Here is a 23,501-nt window from a genome sequence, read left to right as displayed (position 1 = left end):
GAAGAATCCTAAAAACCCTGCACGAAGAGAGCATCGATAGGAAGAAAGCTCCAACTAGACAAGAGAATCACAAGGGGAAGGAGATATTACTGGACCAAGAACCCAAGAGTCTAGCCTGGCAGGAGGGAGTTTCTTGGCAGGAAGGAGCGTCCTGGCAAGAGGGAAGAGTGGAAGGAGAATGACTTTAAACAAAAACTCCCTAGATTTCTTGGGGAAGGATTTGAGGACCTCACACGTCAATTTAAAACGTTTATAAGCCATTGGAGAAAATGATGCAGATGAATGGTTATAAGCATTCCTTGCCACGCTAAGAGGTATAGCTATTGATTGGTATACAGACTAGGACGCTGTGAAGGAGACCATATTAAAGGACCTCCGTACTGCCTTTGAGGAGGAATTTAGACTTATACGGGACAATTTTGAGTTAGCCATAGAAATTTATAATACACAGCATGGGAAAAATGAATCTATTAGAGCATATAGCAGGAGACTCAAGGATTGATAGGGAAGCTGGACAACAAACTTGCTGATGGATTAAAAAAAGCTGGTTCATTGAAGTGTTAATTCCATCCTTAGGAAGAAAAATGAAGATAGTACCACCATCATCCTTTGCGACACTTGTACCCATGCAATGGATATAGAGAATGAGAACAAAACTTCCAAATCCTAGAGACATGGAAGCGAGAGTGGAAGTTCAGAGGAGAGAGGGAATGAATCTAAGACCATAGAAGCCCCAAGGAAAGATATGATGAGACTAATGAAGTAACAAGGAGGAGGAGAAAAGAGAGGGGAGGGAACTGTGGTGTACGGATTGCGAAAAGGAAGGACACACAAAAAGGACATGCCCATGCAAAGTGTTTTGTGACATTTGTTAAGTGTTGGGTCACACAATTAAGGATTGCCCCTACAATCTAAAGGCACAAAATGCATTACACAAGGAGAACAATCTAGACTGCCTTCCACCCTTCCACAAAACACAAATACAGAAGCCTCACCTAGAGGGTATAGAAACAGTAGGTGAGGAAGCAATAACAACAATAATAACACACCCACAAGAGCAACGAAGTACGATTCCAAAGGAAGACCTATGATTCAATGTAGGGGATGCAGCGAATGGGGGCATTTTGCTCAGGACTGCTAGAATGGTTGAGGACAAAACGGAGGAATGTTGTGTAGATGGTTTGGACTGAAAAATCATGAGGATGCCAATTGCCCCAAACAAAAAGGGGTGAACATACTGGACATTGTAGAACTAGGAAGCGAAGTATTGGCCATCACGAGAATGCATGCCAGGAAACTTACTTATCTGGATGTAGTTATGAAGAAAGAAAGATTTGAAGAAGCCAAACAAGACATCCGAGGTAATATGGCAGAGGAAGGGAAAGCAACTACGACCAAACTTTCACCCACCCGACTTGCATAAAACATTATAAACGAATACTTGAGACCACCATTCCCATGAAAATTGCAGATCTATTAGAAACACTACCTCAATTGTGGGGAGCAATAACACAAAGAGCAAGTATCAAAGGAGTACCTTCCAAGGAGAAGAAAGAGGAAGTACAAGCAAGAAAAGAGACTAACACCCTGTTCACCATAGAAATGAGGACACTTGCAGTGGTAGAAATGGAGATAATAGATGTAAACTATCAAATAGTATTGTCGACGAAGGTTTGGGCATGAATGTACTACTTGAGGAGACTTGGAAGGCACTAGGGAAACGTACACTCTGGCCACCCACATTCCAACTGGTGGGTGTAGACCAACATGGAATCAAGCTGATAGGAACTATGATGGGACAAAAGGTAGTAATTGGGTTACAACATTTCTTCTTGGACTTTGTGATGATTGCCTTGGAGAAGAAAGGTTACGATGCATTATTGGGGAGAGGATGGCTAACTTCAGCAAAAGCAAATCACAACTAGAAGAAAAATACCCTTTCCATTCAAGTGGATGGTAGGAAGTACACAATTGACCTAAGAAACCAATCAGTTAGTCAAAAACTCGCCTCTGATTCAAAAGTGAAGGGAGAGGATGCTAATGGAATTGAGTCAGACGAAGAAGGCATTCTACAGCAGGGAGAATGTTCAAAAGATGAAACGAGTTCCCTTAATGGCCTGTTTCATTGGTGAATGGGGGATTTTGAAGTGTTGTAAGCAAAGTGTAACATGTTGTTGATTCAAGAGATGGAGGCTGACATGGATCACATAGAAGGCACAAACCTCAATTGCTAATACTTTAGAAAATACATTCCATGAGGATAAAAAAAATAGAGCACGAAGAGGCCAAGCTGGAGGAATTGGAAAGGGAGGATGCAATGTTCCCTCTTTTGGATTAAATTTGAATGTTGTAACCTGCAACCATTTTTCAGTATAATATAGAAAAATTTGTATGTGAAACACATTAAAAATATTGGATTAAGTAAATATTAATCTAAATACTACCCATACTACTCTTCCTAATTCTTCGAAAGAGATCCTTCTCAAACCACCTAACCCTCTAGTGAGAATTGTATTTCGATTAGGTAATTATCATATAAAGAATGTCTTCCTTAGGCCTCTTTGGGATCTCTGGTAACACTACTTGGTAGAGATCCCACCTCTAATCAAGTCTTTTATCTCTGACATATGCATATGTTTGACTCCTGCAATATATATTGTCTCTAAAAGATTCTCTACAAATCTTTCTCTGGGTTCCAATGTAGAATCCCGACATTCAATCAAGAATGTTCTCTAATTTTTGAGTTCTCTTAAAAGAAACTCAACATTTTAATGAATGCCCTTTACCAAGTTCTTACTTGATCTCTATGAGAACTATAAAGTTCTCATCTCAATCCTTGATCTTGATAATTTTATCTATCAAATGCTTTATATTTATTTATGAAATAAACATATTAAATGCACACACCTCTAGTTCCCTTTAGCTTTTCAATTTATAATCCTTAATAGAATAAATGTTACTTCAATTCCCAACATTCAATATACATTAGTTTAGTTTCTCTACATTCCCATAAACCCTTGTGGTTTTTTGTTGGACATGAGTATTATTATCTTATCTTATCTTATTGACCTTCTTTACTTTGATGTAGTTCAACTCTCTTAGGCAAAATTGTTTTTTAATCCTCCCATATTTTATTTATCATCCATGTCCTTTTCAAAGAGTTGCAAGCCTTCGTAATCACAATCCTTTTGAAAAGTTACAACACTTGATAATTACAATACTACCAAAAAGTTACAACACGTCATAATTGCAATTCCATCAAAAAGTCACAACCTTTCATAATCAGAACCCTTTTGAAAAGTCACAACTCTTCATAGTTCAATTTTTTTTGAAGATTCACAAACATTCATAATTACAACCCTTTCAAAGAGTCACACCCTTTCATTATTGAGAATATTTGAAATATAGTCATTTGTTTTCTTCTCATTCCTCTTCTAATAATCCTTCTTTAACTCTTCTCTTCTTCTCCTCTTGCTTCCTCTTTAATATGAACTCTTCTTCCTTTTATATGGTAATTTTAAAGAGTCACATCTTTTTATTACATCTCTTGAGTTTTTATTAGCAAAGTGTCAAGCAAACTTTGATGAAAGGGGGAAACTATATTTGTAGACTGAAAAGAAAAATGGAAACCATGGAAGCAAACGACAGAAACGAAAAGTGAACTCAACTAATAAATGTAATTCATTAACCCTTACATTGAAAATTGATTAGATATGCTTGAATTTAATCTCATATATGTTTTTTACTGACAATGCTTCCACCCCTTTGACGTGCTCCCTACAAGGAAATTCTCTGCAGTTAAATCATATTACCATAACAAGCTATTAATCATAAATGATCATAATGGCTAACCACCTTTTCAGTTCCCATGAATTCATGATAAATAACCATCTGCAATAGCTTTAAAATATCATCATAACAGTTAACTAGCATGTCATCTTCATATGAAATTATAACGATTAACTATCTTACCATTTCATATGATTGTAACAAATTTCAACTATCAATTGACTTCATGTGAAACCTCAACGACAATACAAACATTTTAATTTGGGTCAAAAATTGGGATGTAATAGGGTCTACTCTTAATTGGAAACTGGTGGATCTCTTACAGCATGCAAAATTATCTCTTCGTAACTTTAAACATTATGTAGCTAACCACATTTTCAAAGAAGGTAATGTGTTGCTGATCATGTAGCCAACCGAGGTGTAAAAGGGGATAGGATTGGTATTGGTTAGACTTGGCAACTTGGGACATATTTAGGTTAGGTGTCAGCATCTTTTAATAGATTGTTTTGAAGGTCTTATTGATTGAGCACGGGGTCAAGTCAATTATTATCTCTGGATGTTTAATGCTCCATTTTGGGTGGGTTTCCTATGTTAGTTTATGTATGCAATAGTTTCACTTGGACATTTTATGTAGATAAGCACTGGTTTATAGTCAAATGGTGGATAACGGTCTCTCTTTGGGCTTCTTTTGGTATCTTTTTCTTATAACACCCTAGGAATTGACAAAGCGTTCATAGAATTCTATTTATTTATGCAGACTTATGTTGAACTTTACCAAGTTGTTCTGTGTATGCAGGAAGGGCTAGTATCTGAATCATTAATCATTAAATTGAAAGACAGTGAGCAACAAAGCATTACGTTTATATCTTTGTATTAAGGATATTTGCCAAATTATTTAGTTATCTGTAACAATAAGGATAGCCTCTTCTTTCGCTATTCGTATACTGGGGTATGCCCGTTTTATTTCTATAAATATTTGAGTGGCCATGGTCCTCGGCAAGAGTGGAGGTTTTCATCCCCGTTCTTTCCTACCAATGCCTGTTTTGTACAATGGTTTTGTATTTTCTTTTATAAATTAATAAAATCATTATGGCCTTGGCCTTTTACTGATAAAAAAAAGTAATTTGTATAATCAGTAATTTATTGGACAGCTTTAGACTTGTTAATTTAATAAATTTGTTTTTCAAATTTTGGGGACACTATATGAATCTCCTCCCTTGGCCACCATCAACATCATCTCGCCATAATAAGGAGATTGAGCTATATGAAATGGGATGCCATTGACAAATAAGAACCTGTCAATGGAATCATCTATCTGTTCCCACAGGTGCTCTTTGGACATATCAGCTATGGGGCTACTTTGCATCTTGCATCTTCCATTGCTCTGTTGTGATTCAGCCATGACACTATGAGTGGATGAAGATCCTATGGCTGACCTTGACATTATTCCTGCTCTCTGATGCAATGTAGAAGTAGAAACATGTGGCTACCCCTGCATTTGGTGCTGATGTATTTGCTGAATAGTCTAACCATCTTGCCTACCAAACAAGGTAGTAGGCATTGCAATTCCAATGTCATTTGGAACACCTAAAAGCTTGTTGATCTCAATTTTGTAAGTTCAATTTTTAGGTGGCTTCAAAAGCTCACATGCTTCCCCACCTTTTATTGGAAAAAAGAGGAAGTGTGCGATAACTCCAGTGATGCTCCCAAATCATTTTGTACCGAAACTTTTGCATTTTCATTTCCTTGTGCCACCACCTATTGGTGCTCAGGTTGTCATTCTTGTTGCAAACTATTTGAGAGTAGATTTGGGATCATAAGGACCCCTAGTGCACTTTGCCAAAAGCTGGAAGCAGCAATCAGTAGCAAGTGATGCACTAGCCATGGAACTAATTTGCTCTTTTGGATTTAGCCCATACTCGCCCCCCTCATCTTTATGCTTAGTGTCATATTCTGATTAGCTTGTACTATGATAATGAATTTCCATCGCGTCCTCACTCACATCATGTCTATGGGAGCTTATTTTGACAGGACATTTCACAAAATAATTAGCATATAGTTTCTTCCTAAGTCCTGTGAAATTAAAAAAATTAAAAGTCTATATTTATTTTTTTATAAAAAAATTCAAATCGTAAAATGGAATCTAAATTAATTTAGAAAATGAAACAAGAAACTAAATAAGAAAATGAAGCAACAAGAGATGGACTAACACTGAAAATCAGAAACTAAAATATAAAATCAGTTAAAAGCCCTACCCTACTTTGTGCTTCATGAATCTCTTCAACAAGGTGAAAAATCTTCCTATGCTTCTTGCTCCTCGGTTCTCTTTTACTTGCAATCAATCTATTCACTCCAATCATTCTTTTGTCAGCACTTCACTCTTCTTCTTCTTACTATACCAAGCAAGTAGAAATGACAATGTGAATTAAAATGAAGTTTGCAGAGCCTTTTGTAGACTTGGAAGGCCTTAGATGGGCCCCTCATTCACTTAGAAGAAGAAATTAAAGAACGTTCTTTTCCAAAAACTCATGCCAAAAGGAGTATTCTGACAATGGATGCCCAAACATCCCCAGACACCCCTACGTCCCATTGGTGATAGACAGCTGATGGGTGATGGTTCTTGAGACTTGGAGACACTGTCCCCATGTGTTGAGGATGTCCCCATTCTGGGAATGGTAGGATTTGTGGGGGTGGGACTCTTCCCCGTGTAATACTAATTTCTTTTTCATTTCAATTTTAGGAAAGGCTTGAAAATTATTGGTCTATGGATTCAATGACTGTGGCAGAGTTTGATCACATTAATTGGCTTGTGGGGCACAACCCCCCTTGAGTGCTGGTAAAGTAATGAACATAATGTGATTTCTATCTATGATAGGTATGGTGATGGCCATACTTGTGCTCTTACCATGGGGTTTCATTAGTATTTCTTATCAATATATAATGTTAGCTCTGAGTAGCATTACATTGCTAGTAATGGGTCTTTTCTTCATATATTTTTTAGTGATCTATGCATGTATGTACAAGGCTAGATGGCCTGTAACAGCATTGACTGTTGTAAGTTGTTTGTCTTTGTCATATATTCTTCACGTCTCTTATATAATTTAAATTTATTAAAAAAGTGTGCATGATATGTATGTCATATCTGAAGGGAACATTTGTTAATTCATGGCCTGATAAATCATGTTTATTCTTTAATGATCTGGGATTGGAAATTTGTGGCTATATGGAGGTCTATGAGAAATTTTTTCTACAATGCTGTAGCTGGGTCATCTTTTTTACATCTTACTTCCACTGAAAAGAATATGCCGTTGAATTAGAAACTAGTTTCTGAGGATTAGTTTTTGCTTATCAGTTACAGAGATACTTTGTGTTGTGTAGTGATTAAGGAGTTGCAGGTGTTTACTAATAATGGTAGAGTGCATTGTTCTGATCACCAAGTCATGTGGATTTTCATTTTATTACTTCAGTTATTTGCAGGAGAAGATGAGGAAGAGGAAGATTTATCAAATAATTTTATCGTAAAGACATGCAAGAATTTCATTCCCGTCACATGTAACTTTCTCCTCTGAAATTTAATAGATGCAGTCACTTTACAGTCAAAATTCAGAAGTTTAGACTTTTAGCTATTATTATCTTACATCTCAGCAATTTGGAAATTTAATTTCTTGCATATGAAGGTTGTGGTCTTAGAGTCTAATTCTTTATTGGTAATTGATCATCCTGCCTATCAATAATTTGGAATATTGACCTGTATATGAACTTTTGTAGTTATTGCCATTCTAGGTAGAACTTATAATTTTGCAGGATAGGAAGTACTTATGGATTGGGTGTAACTATTTTATCATTTTCTTTGGATCCATAAGAACACATCTGATAAAATCTGATTGTTCCCTGTACTTTGGCGATGCTTTTTTTTTCTTATTTTTCTCAACAATCCCTAGAATGGATGGAATCTTTTATTCCATCTTTTCCAGGGATAAAGAAAATATATGAAATAGGAACTGATATTTGAGATTCAGTAACAAAAAATAAATATTGCATCTGAAGAGGAGAAAATAAGTGGATTAACAATTAAGGCAAGGAGAGTGCAAAAGGGGCACTGGTAGAACTTTGCTAAGGAAAATTTTGAAGCAAAGTGTCAAGCAAGCTTTGATGAAAGGGGGAAACTATATTTGTAGACTGAAAAGAAAAATGGAAACCATGGAAGTAAACAACGGAAATGAAAAGTGAACTCAACTAATAAATGTAATTCATTAACCCTTACATTGAAAATTGATTAGATATGCTTGAATTTAATCTCATATACATTCTAGGGCTAGGGAATCTCCATTCAGAGGGAATCTTACTATCCATCACAGACAACCTTGGACGATAAGGTCAGAAGGTTGATATCTGTCTTAGAGAGAGCCACATCATCATGAAGATTTCTTAATGAATTCTTCTTTGTGAGGGAGAAGTTTGAGGTGCAATCACTTATTCATGAGTTCTACGGGAGGGATAAATTCGAGGTGCGATCCCTTGTTCATGAGTTTTTCTCTTTGAGGGAGAAGTTTGTGGTGCAATCCCTTGTTAATGCATTTTTCCTTGCGAAAGAATTTTGAGGTGCAAGCCCTTGTTAATGGATTCTTCCCCTATGAGAAAAGTTCAATATAAAAGCCCTTGTTCCACATTTTGGAAGTAGCTATGATGGATCCACCTTGTGGGACTAGCCATAGTGGAAACCATTTGTGAGACTCCATGACCTAGTTTTCTGTTCTTTCACCCTATGGGAGTAGCCACTGTGAATGTCATTTTGAGATTACAATATTATGCTGAGAAAATCGGTAATGAGATTTTTGTTATTGACATTTTTTGTTGCTGCTTTTTTGGTCATGTTAAGACATGGCAAGACATATGATTAATCTCTCTCGCTCTCTCTTTCTCTAAGAAGGAGCATTGACATTTTTGTAGCTGTGAGAGAGTTTATCTACCGGAGATGATTTGCAGAGATTCATTTTCTGCTCTAGACTGTGTTTATATAATTTTGAAAAGTGTATTGATGCCAATCTGTTAGTGGCACACTCATCCACAAGTTTTATTGAACTATCTATCATGTTCATGCTTCTCTTCTTTGTGTTCATGCTGTGGGATCATGTTCGAGTGTTGCTATTGTCTGTTGTGTCTTTATTGTGCCCCAATTCTCTCATAATTAGTTCGATCTGTAGCAATATGTTTGGTTGTAGCAATGTGTTGAGTTGTTTGCCACATCCTCATTCCTACTAAATGGGCATCCTTATGTGATGCACTTATTGACACGACATTGTTCTAAGATGTTTTGGTATCAAAGACATGTCATGCATTGATAATTCGACAATTCACATTTGAGATGCTGCCCATTCATGTATGGAGATGACATTTCATTCTTATAGGAGGTCCTGTATTCTTTGTAACAACATGGACCAATGGTCTATTCAATGGGAATGTGTTTGGACTTTGTAACAGTTGATCTTTCATATATTTATATAATGATGTCTTCATCTTTTCTTGCATATGATGACATAGCATCAAAAGTTAGATGATTGGGCATCGTGAATTCTATTTGTGTTGAGTCTCGCCAGTTCATGGTCAAATACAATGTCATTAGTTTCATTTTAATTGCCGCCAAGGAAATGAAGAATGTTGCCAATGATTGTAACAACTGACCTTTTGCATGTCGTCGTTAGTAAATGTTGTGTAGCCGACGGGTTGATGTCGATAATTGTTATGTAGCCAACGTGCCCCTTCGGGATGGTATATGTACAACTTTGGATTGTAAGGAAACTTGGCAACAAAGAATATAACCACCGTTTCCACATAACCCATAATAGATCTGAAATAAATACGGAATTAAAATTCACATGCAAGAGAATAGACAACATACCCACAAAATGTGACACAAGATATACCCTGGGAAACCCTCATTGAGGGAAAAAACCCGGCCTCCAAAAGCATCCATCACCATGTATTATTCAGCAAAAATACCATTGCCATACAACCATGGAAGCCTTCATGGCCATAGCCACAACCGAGCAAACTATGTGAACAAGCATGAATCCACACATCCCATGCCATGCTTCCAACCTTCACAAATGCTCCCTTGGCTAATCTGTCAAGCCTTGTCCCGCTCAACTCTTGCCTTTTGTCTTCTCCTTGTCACTCTTTCTCCCTATCTACAACAACTACCCTTGTGGCTGCTTATATAGTAGCAAGTCCCACAAAACCACTAAGTGGTAATACATAAACCATGTGCTAAAACCATGTGCTACCTAACCCACTGACCTCGCATTTAATATTGGGCATTTAATTTTTTTCTCCAATATTAAATAATTACATAAAATATTATCACAATGTTACAATACAACTCATCAAAAAATATTCCATAGGAATCTTTACATGTTGCACGTCCATCTAGGTGCAACATTACATAATAAAATAAAATAATAAAATAACAATATTATGCAATGTGTGCAACACCCATTATCTCAACAATCTCCCACTTGTTGTATACATTGCATAGGGTCAATCCGTAGCCACATAAATGAACAAGGGAACAATCCCTCCAAGCACATCCACCATCATGGATCAAAATACACCAAGTGCTCCATCCTAGTACCCGCAACAAAATCAAAGTATCCAGCATCTCGAATATGAATGATCTCACCTCCTATTATGCCACTACCACTGGACATACATAAAAGCCATCCAAAGAGAAAGCCACCCAACCTGTCACATTAGAAGATCATAAAATCCTGTACCAACTGAAATTCCAAGCACAAAAAACCTGATCCAAAGGTAATCACATGTATCCGTAGTTGTCAAAATATCCATAGCTGAAATAGCACCCACAACAAGTGCTAAACCCATCCAACTATCCATACCTCGAAGGTATAACAAGTGAATCTCATATCACCGACATATCCAATCTATAACCTGCAATCACAAGCCTCAAGAGCAATACCTGCCACATATATACCAAGAAGCTCCCACTGCAAAAGATAATGTCAAATCTATAACCAATCCACTCACAACATTTCAAAGAAGTGAATCCATGTAGCATCAAGGACATCCACAATACATAAACTGATATCCTGCAAGAACAACTCTCATAACAAGTCTCCAATGCTCTCCCAAGTTCACCACAAGCAACAGAGGAAAGAGATAAAGGAATAACCATGTCATCTCTCACATGACATACATGAGCACAAACCAGTGATCACAATCTCTAACCAATCTCAAATCCAATGTAAGCAAAACTGAACATCCAGGAAGATAACCAAGACCAGAGAAACCATGCAAATCATAACCTGTATCATGTCCTTCTACACACACCTCTAGATGTAAACTGTGCAAGTATGATCTCCTCCATAAAACCCCAACAAGAAGCCTCAACAACACCCAAACCATACCATATAACTCATCATGGATGTAAGCCTCTCACAAGAAGATCAAACTCAATAAAACCATTCCTAAACCAAGGAATAACCATTCCTAATCCAAGGAAAATGCCCAATATAAAACCATCTCCCAAACTCAACCAGCATAACAACATATGCACATGGAGATCATCAATGCTAAACCATCTCTCAAATGAACCCTCCAGAACTAACTCATGTATCATAGCTCAAGATCCATATCCATGAAAGACAAGCATAAATATAATGCAACTGAGAGAAACAATGGGCTATACCTCTCAAGTAGCAAACCGCCGAGTAGACCAAGAGTGGGGAATGAGAATGTTCATCAAGATACCCAAGTCTCCAAGCAAGACTCATCTAAGAACAATCTCCTCTCAAGTCCATATCAGGTGACTGCCCCTCGGACTTCCTGTTGAAATCATCAACCGTCCCAACAAATACTTCTCTAATCCAAGAGAAATCAGCATCACCACCGTCTCTAAGTATCCATGAGCACCTGTAACCAATCAATCCATGCCAACTCCAAATGCAACATAGCAATATCATGAAGTATCCAGCTTATGATCAGTGTACTCAATACCAAGAAACTAAACCAAGATCAATGTCAAAGTTCCAACCATGGCCTTAGGAACATAAACATGACAACATGATCTAACCATCTCAACCAAAAAGATAACATGCTCCATATGAACATACCATAACATGTCACAACTCTAAACGCATATCAAGAGTATACCATGACATAATAATGAAACCATCCTCATACCAAGGATAACATGCCAAATAAAAGTATAAACCACACCTTTGCCAAGAACTTTGTGAGTTCTCAAGATGCAACCATCTCCACAGACCATGAAGAAAAACATCTCCACATACTAGGAAGAACCATCTCCACATACCATGAAGATAACCAAGAACTCCATGAGTCCTCAAGATCTAACCATTTTCACACACCATGAAGAAAACAAGTGCACCATGCAAATGTCAAAGACGCTTCTGCAGCAATAGGATCTAAGACAAACCTCCAACATCTGCAAACACTCAATAAATAAATCAATGCCAAAAAACTCCCACTCAATCGTGGTACCAAGTCACCTATGGCATCATAAAATCCATCCTCTCCAAACCAAGAAGATATAAACCATACCAGGAACTAATCCTGCACTGTCACCCCATCATTGTCACAAGCTCCCACTAAACTGTGTATCCAAGCTATCCATGACATAATGATGAAAAACCATCTTCTAACTATGAGAATCAACCAAGGCATCAAACCATCAAAGAACTCAAAGTGCACATCATGAGCTCCTCAAAAGAAAACCAAATAACCATGATCCTCAACCAAGAAGATATACCACCATAACCAAATCAAAAATCCAAGCTAATGAACATCAAGGATGTACCTGTATAACCAATCATGTCATGCCAAAATTCATGGCACCATGATCACATCCATAAACCGAGCATCTGGCTCTCAAAGTGTCCAACCTGTCAGCATAGTCAACCACAATCCTCCACCATGACTGTACCTGGTAACAACATCTCATCCCTTCTACATGAAGATAAAATCATGTGACTTAGGGCATAGACAACCCAAATCCAAGCCACCAATCTGAATATGCATCAATAATGAAAGATCAATGGGTAAAGACAACCCATAACCAAGCTATAAATGCAACCTGTAAGTATAGACCGCTTACAACACTGCACAACTTGTAGACCCAACAAGTCATCATGCATATCCAAACCAAACACTGATAACCATATCATCATGAGACCAATCTGAAATATGAACTAAGTATACAATGACATCAAATCTTAAATCTCCAATGCCATAAACTCACAATGTTACCATAGTCAAAAATATATCTATAAATTGTTCAGATCAATATATCAACAAATAAATCATGCCAAACCTGCACCAAATCTGAACCAATGTGTAGAGCTCTCCAAGAGCTTTCCGTTGACTACTCGAAGTCCAAAATTCGACTTCGTATGCCCGAGTTATGCCCTAATCCGTGCTCAAAATAAACAACATCTGACTTTAGGGCTCTGAAAACCTGACAAAATTTTAAAATCACAGAACCAAACCTACACCATCTTGTAGTGCTCTGAATTAGCTTTCCAACGCCTGTAAGAACTCTGAAATCCGATATTCTGAGAGAAAGTTATGGCCGTTTTACTAAGACAGTTTTTTTACCATTTTCAGTACGATTTTTCATTTTTAATTTTTTTGAGTGACGAAAATTCCGACGAGATTAAATTTGACGGCCATCATGAGCTGAAACCAAAAAACTCTTTCATTTCCTATGAACATGGCCAAACTAGGGCATATTATATATCAAATTTTATGGAAATGTTGACCCGGATCCAATGGTGAGGTCTGTTTTTACCCAGGAGGTCATTTTTGCAAGCTACCCCCCAAAACCCTCATTTAAATGAAACATCCGAAAAACTCTTTTTGTCCAACAATTTCTCATGCCCAAATATTTTAACATCCCATCATAACAGCAAACCCAAAACCCTCAGATCTGCAATAATTATTCATATATCTTGCCATTTCTTTTATCCTCTCATGCATTCCCATGGATTCAATTTAGGGTTACAATAATAAAACCATAGCTCTGATACCACTTGTAAGGAAACTTGGCAACAAAGAATATAACTACCGTTTCCACATAACCATAATAGATCTGAAATAAATACGGAATTAAAATTCACATGCAAAAGAATAGACAACATACCCACAAAATGTGACACAAGATATACCTTAGGAAACCCTCATTGAGGGAAAAAACCCAGCCTCCAAAAGCATCCATCATCATGTATTATTCAGCAAAAATACCATTGCCATACAACCATGGAAGCCTTCATGGCCATAGCCACAACCGAGCAAACTATGTGAACAAGCATGAATCCACACATCCCATGCCATGCTTCCAACCTTCACAAATGCTCCCTTGGCTAACCTGTCAAGCCTTGTCCCGCTCAACTCTTGCCTTTTGTCTTCTCTTTGTCACTCTTTCTCCCTATCTACAACAACTACCCTTGTGGCTGCTTATATAGTAGCAAGTCCCACAAAACCACTAAGTGGTAATACATAAACCATGTGCTAAAACCATGTGCTACCTAACCCACTGACCTCGCATTTAATATTGGGCATTTAATTTTTTTTTCCAATATTAAATAATTACATAAAATATTATCACAATGTTACAATACAACTCATCAAAAAATATTCCATGGGAATCTTTACATGTTGCACATCCATCTAGGTGCAACATTACATAATAAAATAAAATAATAAAATAACAATATTATGCAATGTGTGCAACACCCATTATCTCAACATGGATCATCATTGTAATCATTAGAAGCATTATGTAATCTCTTTGGCATATATGCGAATAATAAAAGGAGTACTACTGGGTTATATGTTCTTGTTTATTGTTTGTATGCATTAAACTATTTACCCCATACGGTAAACATTTGGCGCCATCATTTTTTTGGGTTATATAGAGTCTATTTTGCATGAGCTAGAGGGATGGAAGTGTTGGCAAGTAATCGGTTGTGAAGGTGTGAATGTTGTTAGTTATGGCAACAATATTAGATGGTAAGGTCACCTGGACTTGTATTAATTTTTGGTTTTGGTTTAATGTGAAAATTGCTTAAGTCCAACTCAAGAAAACTGTTAGTAGACATTGTTTTCATCAGCGAGCTTAGCAAGATAAGTATTTTTGGACACAATTTTGGATAATGTTAGAATGAAGTCTATATATGATATCAATATGTTCGCTAGAGTTATATGTCAGTTAACATATGTTTTGGTTGATAAATGTGAAGGAAGGTTTATATCACAGAGTATAGGATAAGAGACAAAGACTGGACTTTTTGGCCTAAGGATTTGAATTGCCTTGTTAATTCAATTAGTTGGCAATATAGCGACGACATTCGAGATATTTATTCTCGGTCAGTGAGTTTTGATAATTGGTTTTGAAGAATTGTTATAGGTTTCATCACCAAGGGCGATTGGACAAACTATTTGGAAGGGTATAAAATGAGGACAATTTGATCATGCGAAGTGTGATTTTGGTATGCACATGATATGCAAGTTTTATGTATGATGCTATGATGTTGTTTTGATGGTTAGATGGAAATTACACCTGTATGGGCATAATCATATGTGAGATATACAAAGGACTTGCTTGATATTGCAGATGTCAATACAATCATTTTGGTATTGTATTTATAACTTGTTGTGTAGGTCTATTATCTTTGTAGAGCACTGAGCTCCCATTGTAATACAACTCCTAATAGGGTAGAGACCTCTAACTGTTAAGTTTTGTCCAGAAATGAAAGATAAAGAACAATAAGGTAAACATAAAAGATACAACATACACTAGAAATTAATTTGGGAAAGACCTTCCAAAAATGAAGGGGAAAACCTAGCCACACAACAAAAGACCACTTTATTGATAGTAAAATATTCCAGTACAAGACTTTCCAGTTGATTTACAATATATCAAGCAATCATATAAACATATTGCATAAGACTCGTCACCTTTCACATGAAGATCTCTGAGTCTCAAAAACAAGACCCTTCACATTTTTTCATAAATGAAGGGAAAAACCTAGCCACACAACAAAAGACCAGTTTATTAAAATATTCAAGTACATGACTTTCCAGTTGATTTACAATATACCAAGCAATCATATGAACATATTGCAAAAGACTCTTCACCTTTCACACAAAGGTCTCTAAGTCTCAAAAACAAGACCCTTCACATTTTTTCATATTTAACACTTCACATTTCCATATGCATGTCTCTTCGCATGACGTATGATACATGTCTTTTTGCATAATATTAAATTAAATATAATAAAAAATATCTCTTTTAGCTGAAGACGACCATAATGGTCATAACAAACATATTTCTATCAGAGATAAAGATCTCTATTGCAGGTACAAACTTCAACACTCCCTCTTAGCAAGAGAAAGATCTTTAGACAGGCTTAAATAGATAGCTGCAACCAAAGGTTCACATATGTTATCTCAGCATAACATAATCCAAAAAAGTTACTTCATAAGCACATAGAATGGAGTCACAAATATGACTCTCACCATGCCTTCTTGTAGAGGGTAGAACGAAGAGTTTTATCTAAAAACTTCTACCATAGAAAGATACATTTCCACCATGCCTACTCGCAGAGGGCGGTCCACCATACCTACTCGCAGAGGGTGGAAGAAGGGCTTTCACCCCATACCTCTCCCAGAGAAGAATGCATTTCTACCATGCCTGCTTGCAGATGGTGGTCCATGGTGTTGGGTGGATAATTTGCAAACGATAGTTTTGGATAAAAATCCAGTCGCAAAATAGGATGACCAGCCATAGCGTGTGAGACAAAGTCTCTCCTACCTTAAAGGGAAGGCTCCCCCTTCTCACTACTCCTTGGATCAACTCAAGGTAAGAAAGAAGTCAAGAGATTTTGTAAAATGGGTGTTACCGATATCCCTTCTTCTTATCTTTCAAGAAAGAATCCACTTACTCATGGAGCGAGTAATGTGCAGGGTGAATCTCTAACTACTCTTCTATCAAGAGCTGGAAACAGTAATAACGATAAACCTTCACTAACTCAAAGGCTAACTGAAAATGTACCGGTTTGGCTCTACGTCTGATCATACTTCTATATGGAAAAGCTTTACAATTAGGGCACAATGACTCCTAAAATTAAGAATAATTTAACTATTTTGCAAATTAAGAAAGAAGTATATTCTATAGATAAAGCTTCTAGCTATATATTTCCACAACCGCTCCCAGTCAAAGCTTCGGCTCCGATTGCTTCTTAAATCACTATACTCTTTATCGAACACACAATAATAACATGAATCAAAGACAATAGGCACAAATTAGAGTCAAAGCTTCTAATTTTCTCTATCACAATTGCTTCCAGTCAAAGCTTCGAATTCAATTGCTTCTTTTATTCACTTTTCTTCTAAATTGGTATTATACAATTAAAGTTATGCTTACAATGTAGTGGAGCTTTTTTGCATACAAAAAAGATGATTTTTACAATGAGGGGGCACTCCTTTATATAGGCAGAGGAGTTGAGAAAAAGGTGGAGGAAAAAGTGGGGGCAACTCAACCAACTTTGACCTAGGCTAACTAGAAGAGAAATTATAGGGTTACATGCAACTGCACATGCAACTCGTATTACATCTTTTCATGTACATGTAACTCGCATTACATGTAATACATCCTCGTCAATTAGAAACATGAAAGAAGAAGAAGAAAGACAAAAGAGAATTGAAACAATCCTAAGGATTGTCCTGAAAGGCCTTGTACTTGATGATGCTATCCCGGACGATCATAGGATCGAGAGTTCTCATATTTTGTGTCACTGCATTGACCTTGATAACCATGGTGTTGCGTTTTTTGATAACCTCTAACTCTCTTTGATGAATTGTTCGTTGTCATTTGAAAATTTGATGTGATCAAGCTTTTCCTCGTTCAAGTTGTCGTGGATTCTCCTTTTGTAGATCAGCACATTCTGGAATCCCTGACACTTTGAAAACTTTCTCGATAGTGTTTGGATGTACACTCGGAATAACTTTCCATCAGCACCTTTAACTCCCTTTTTTTTGAAGTGCTTGGTGCATGGGAATGCATGCAAATGAGAACTTTTGACTTTTAAAAAATGACTTGGGCTTTCAAGATGTCATTGTACGGAAATGTGTTACATGTAAATGCAACATGTAATGAGAAATGGAAAGTGAGATGACATGCGAATGTGGATGGAGAATGAGCTTTTACATGTAAGTGCGTATGAAGGATGAGATGAAAAACATGTAATCACATTTTTCGGATGAGATGTGAAGTGTTGTGACATGGAAGATGGAAGTGAAATGTGATGATGCTTTCGCATGAAGTGAAGCAACAACAAGTTGTAACCTCTCCAAAGTGGAGAAAACTGGCAAGCAAGCACAAAACACAAAAACTCAAAAGAAAAGTGTACTTTTGGAAAGTGACTCAAACATGTCAAGATACAATGCACTTCAACACAAACATTCGAATTTGGAAATTGGGGAAACCAAAAACAAGAAAATGAACAATTTCTTCATTTTAAAGGCAAAATGCACTTTTCATGGCATATATATGGACAAGTGTGCAATTTCAAGCCTAATATGCATGGAAATAGCAAGATAAGCATGAATTGATGAGCAAGATTGAAAATGTCCACTTACTTGGAGATCAAAGAGCCAAATTAGCAATAATCATAGACTTTGAAGACAAATTCTTCCTCAAATTCGGATTTTCAAACAACTTTTTGACTTTTACTGTACTTGCATGTAATGGACATTCAATGGTCGAATTTGACATGAAAAGGCCAAAAATGTTGTCTCCAAAGACAAGAGCATGCATTAAAACTCAAAAATGTATGGGCTGAAATGTCATTTTTTGAGTTTTTTGAGCTAAAAATGACTTTTTAATGCAAAAATCTGGGCCTTTTTTGCAAAAACGTGGCAAAAAAAGGCATGTTTTTGAGTTATTTTTGACTTGTGAATGCAAAAGCAACTTCCCCAAATACCAATACATGGATCCAAATGCAAAAATGTAACTTCAAAATGCATAAAAGTGGATAAAAACCTCAATTTTCTAGGCATTGTAAGCAAAAACGTGAATCATAAAAGGCATGAAACAAAAACGTTTTGGCTTTTAAACACCAAAACATGAGTCACAATGTAATGTAAAACAATTAAAAAGCCAAATCGATTCTGCCAAAAATGATGCTTTTTGAATTTTTTCCTAAAAACGTGCCTTTGGAAGGAGTTTGAAAAAATGTTTTTTTAGCAAGATAAATCCATTGCCAATTTAAAATGACCCTAATGGGAAACATGTCATGCAAATCCACCAATTAAATCTCTCATAATGAGCAAAATCGGGCTCTTAAAGAGCAAATACATGTGTTCTTCCAAAATCGGACCTTTAGGGGTGATATACATGTTTTAAAATATGTTTTTGGTTAAATTTGGACCTTTTGGAGTGACTTGCATATTTTAAAAACTTTCAACAAAGAAAATTGGACCTTTTGAAATGCATAACACATTTTAAAATATGCATATGGTCAAAATCAGACCTTTTGGGGTGCAGTGCATACTTTAAGTTGTATCTCACTTCTTTAATGCAATGACACAAAAACTTACCTTTTGATGTAATGACATCAAAAAGGTCCACTTTTGATAACCTTTTGATGTAATGACATAAGAAAGGTCCACTTTTGATGGATTTTACATGTAATTGCATATAAAAGGTCCACTTTTGATAACTTAAAGTCATTTAACAAACATATATCAATTTAATTTTATTAAAATGTTACTTTAATGTAACATAAACAATATTTGTATATCATATTAATAATATAACATGTAAATATCATTTAAAAAGTAATATTTACCAGGGAATTTGATTTAAATGTTAAAAATTAAATTGAATTATATAGATAATATAGTCACTCAAGTGAAAAATCAAAAAGTAACTCAACCTAAAAATATAACATAAAATGCACTATAGTTACTTTAAGTGAAAATCTAATTGATAAAGTAACTTAAAAATATAACATAAAGTGAATTTAAGTTATATTTTTCAAAAAGTGAATGCCAAATTAAAAATATAACATGATATTTTTAATTCGTGCCGTTGCATCAAATAGGTACACTTTTTGGGTACTAAAATGACCATATCTTTTGACTGCCAAGTCCGATTAAGCTCTAAGTTAGACTAAATCAAAGGGGAAATCGAAAGCCATGAAATGAGCAAAACCAAAGAACTAAAAACCAACAAACGCAAACTCAACTGCAAAGAAAAGGATGATGAAGGCTTCAAAAATCAAGCAAAGGCTTGACTAAAAGCTAAACAAAAAAGACTTGACGAAAGCCTTCAATAAAACAATTTGATATACGAATTGAAGTCGATTGATCGATCAACATTAAACAATTGAATATCAAATTAAACTCAGAGAAACGTGAAACTAGCTTGAAAAAGTTTCGTACTATTACTAGCATTTTGTGATGACAAAATGCAGGACAACACATCGTACCTACTCGTAGAGGGTGAGATGAGGGCTTTCACCTCAAACTTCTCCCAAAGGAGAATGCATTAATAATTGAGATTTTCTCTTAACACAAACCCTCTCTCAACAGGAACAACTTGAGAACTGATTTTTTTTCTTAACAAAAGCTCCCTCTTAACAAGGACATCTTTAATAACAGAGCCTCCCTCTTAGCAGGGACAACTTTAATAGAAGAGTCTTCCTCTCTATAAGGACAACTTTAATTACCACAATAAGATGCCTAACTATTGTATAAACTTGCAAAGGGTTGGACATCTCCCTTCTGTCATGTAACCTCCCTCTGAAGTTGAATAGTTTCTCTCTCTAAAACGATCTTCCCTTTTTAATGAAGACAATGTGCCACCAAGACTGCAAATGTTACAAAATCTATCACTATCCCATTGCAGGAGAGATTTATAACAACTCATAAGATCCACATATCATAGAGATCAAAGTAAAAATATACTCACTTTTTAGTTAGATACATAAATCATAGAATACCATAGTTACACCACCCTGGGGGACGGGGGGACGGCGAAACGGGGGGACAAGTTTCCGGGACGGGGGGACAGAGGGGCCTTAATTTGGGGACGGCGGGGGGACGGTGGGGGGACGGCGGCATGGGACAAGAGGGGTGTATATATCTATGCATATGGTATTTAAAAATGTTAGTTATGAAAATATGTATTGCAATATAGGATGTAAAGATGTAAAAGAGTGAATACTTGAAACATTGCATTGAATTGGAACATCGTACATTAAACATAAATAGTTGAATTTGCAAATAGTGAATAGCAAGATGCCCCCCATCCTCGGTGGAGGTGGTGGAATCTAGTGGCACCGCTGGGGACGGGGAGACGGAGTCCCCAAGTCTCCGGTGCGTTGAAGTTTCCGAGACGTCGGGCAAAAAGGGGGGGGGACGCGTCCCCGTGTTACTATGTAGAATACTTATCCTTTTGAAGTCTGATCTCAACACATTACATACAAAATGCAACCCAGCATTCATATGAACAAAATGTGTTCCATGGAGAAAATGCGATCTCCCAGAATAACCGACTAGTTTAATCAAGGGCTTTTGTACAAAGTCAAATTATGAAACAGTCATAACTGACGACATTGAACATAAGAACCTCTTATGTATGTTTTTCCATTCAACTAATCATGAGCATCTTGCAACTGAATAATATGCAAGTAAATTGATTACCTGAAGCATACCTCACAAAACATACCAAAGTCCCTTATTATTGATACTAATGTTGTTTATGCTGATGCTAGTCCATTATTTGAATAAAACTCTACACACAGTGTATCTTATGAAGCCTTCCTCTAAGGATCATTGTTGTTGCATCCTGCAGTCACTAAATTAACATCACTTATTAAATGTTAATACTAAAAATATTCTATATCCAATCAAAATTCGAAACTTATCTCCATGCTGGTGATATATTCAACAGTTGTCGTCATCTCTGCTACAATCGTGGGCATCTCAAGATTTCACCATTCATATAGATATCTATACACAAGAGATCTTGATACGAGCCTTTATTAATAAAAATAATAATTATCTTCATGTTGAAGTCATAGGCCAGAATTAGAACCATATGAGGGTGCACTATTGTGATCGCATCCTTACACATTCTAATGACATCTGATGACAAAATGCCTCACTCCCAGCACAGACCCGACTTCCTCTTTGAGCAATACTTGACTATCTTGAACTCACTCAACATGTAAGGTTAAGAAACTACTAGAAATGAGATTCAATGTTAAGAAAAAATATAGAAAGACCAATTCCTTCAGAATTTAGTATGTTTGATGATGAATAAAATGCCTTCCAAAGAAATCATGAGCTGCGTGCGAGTATATAAGTTGACTGATCGAACACCCTCTAATAAGCCACAAAAACTTCATCAGAGAAATTGAACTTATTGGAAAGAACAAAAACTCCTCAATTTGCCGAGAATCAAGTTCAAGACTTCCACTCTAGCTGATCTTGAGCCATTACAAAGCAGCTCTCGACATGTCATGACTATAGCGAAGAAATAATATTTGCTTGAAGAGATCTGTTGAAGAAAACAGTCAAAGTACATAAACATAATTTGTCTTTACTGACAAGATGCCTTTTGGAAGACAAACACAGAAGACACATTATAGAGGAAGTTGAACTGCAAGCCTCCACTGACCACAATGAAGATGAGACTAGAGAGATATTGCCAGACGTGAGGGAATCACAACAGCTCCCAGAAAAAATATTCACTGCTCTTCAAACAATTACATCAGAAAACAAGGGAGTCATGAATGAATTCACGTTTGCACTTATACCATGTATGGTGCACTTCAAATCTCAGGATTATTCTCCATATTATCATGCTCGATGCTAAAACATTATACACGATCAATAAACCCCTAAAGGCATTCGACGACAAACAACCAAAAGAGCATTGCAAACGTATAAGAATGACTGTATTGAGAGGCTGAATGAATTGATTGATGAGGAGAGGACTACTGGAAATTTTGATATTAGGGAGTTCCTTGGGAGATTTTCAGAATAAACAGTCAAGGGTTTTTTTCATCTGTGATCTTTAGTTTTCACATACATTGCACAAAAATGTTGAAATGACAAACTCCAATATAGACCATATTGCAACAAAAGCACTGATGTATCTTCATGACATGGACTACTGATGCAATAAAAAAATCATAGAAGTATAGACTGATAATGATCATGAATTTAGAGACATAAAACTATTTGCCTCAACATACTCAATACACAAATGCAAGACTCTTCAACTATGATAGAGGCAGAGCACCAAAGATACTGATTTTTATTCATTGAAAACTATCATAATAGCAGCATTGCAATGCTTATAGGTTGCCTACAAAATAGCAATAAAAAATAGATGAACGGTTTAAGGACAAAAGTGGAATTCCTTTATTGTTGTTATCCAACTAAGCTCTGATACCATGTTAAGTTTTGTCCAGAAATGAAAGATAAACAGCAGTAAGTTAAACATAAAAGATACAACATACACCAAAAATTACCGTGGGAAAACCCTTCCAAAAATGAAGGGAAAAACCCAGCCACACAATAAAAGACCACTTTAATGATAATAAAATATTCAAGTACATGGCTTTCCACTTGATTTACAATATACCAAAAAATCATATAAA

At 36.3% G+C, this 23,501-nt stretch overlaps 1 protein-coding gene across 5 annotated transcripts in view; it reads left to right on the top strand.

Annotated features, from left to right (window-relative positions):
- The window catches only part of PDE149 (integral membrane TerC family protein), a 207,863-nt gene that overhangs the window by 162,067 nt on the left and 22,295 nt on the right, over positions 1-23,501 (top strand). For all 5 annotated transcript variants that reach the window (XM_089798518.1, XM_089798516.1, XM_089798520.1 and 2 more), the window contains one exon: positions 7,257-7,341. In XM_089798518.1, the coding sequence (XP_089654644.1) occupies positions 7,257-7,341 (85 nt within the window). The remainder of the gene's footprint in view (positions 1-7,256; positions 7,342-23,501) is intronic.

Source organism: Cupressus sempervirens, chromosome 8 (genome assembly GCF_028749045.1).
Source record: "Cupressus sempervirens isolate cs-2001-9-10 chromosome 8, ASM2874904v1, whole genome shotgun sequence".
Lineage (NCBI taxonomy): Eukaryota > Viridiplantae > Streptophyta > Pinopsida > Cupressales > Cupressaceae > Cupressus > Cupressus sempervirens.
Note: the sequence above shows the minus strand (reverse complement) of the source record. Positions and strands in the feature narration are given on the sequence as shown.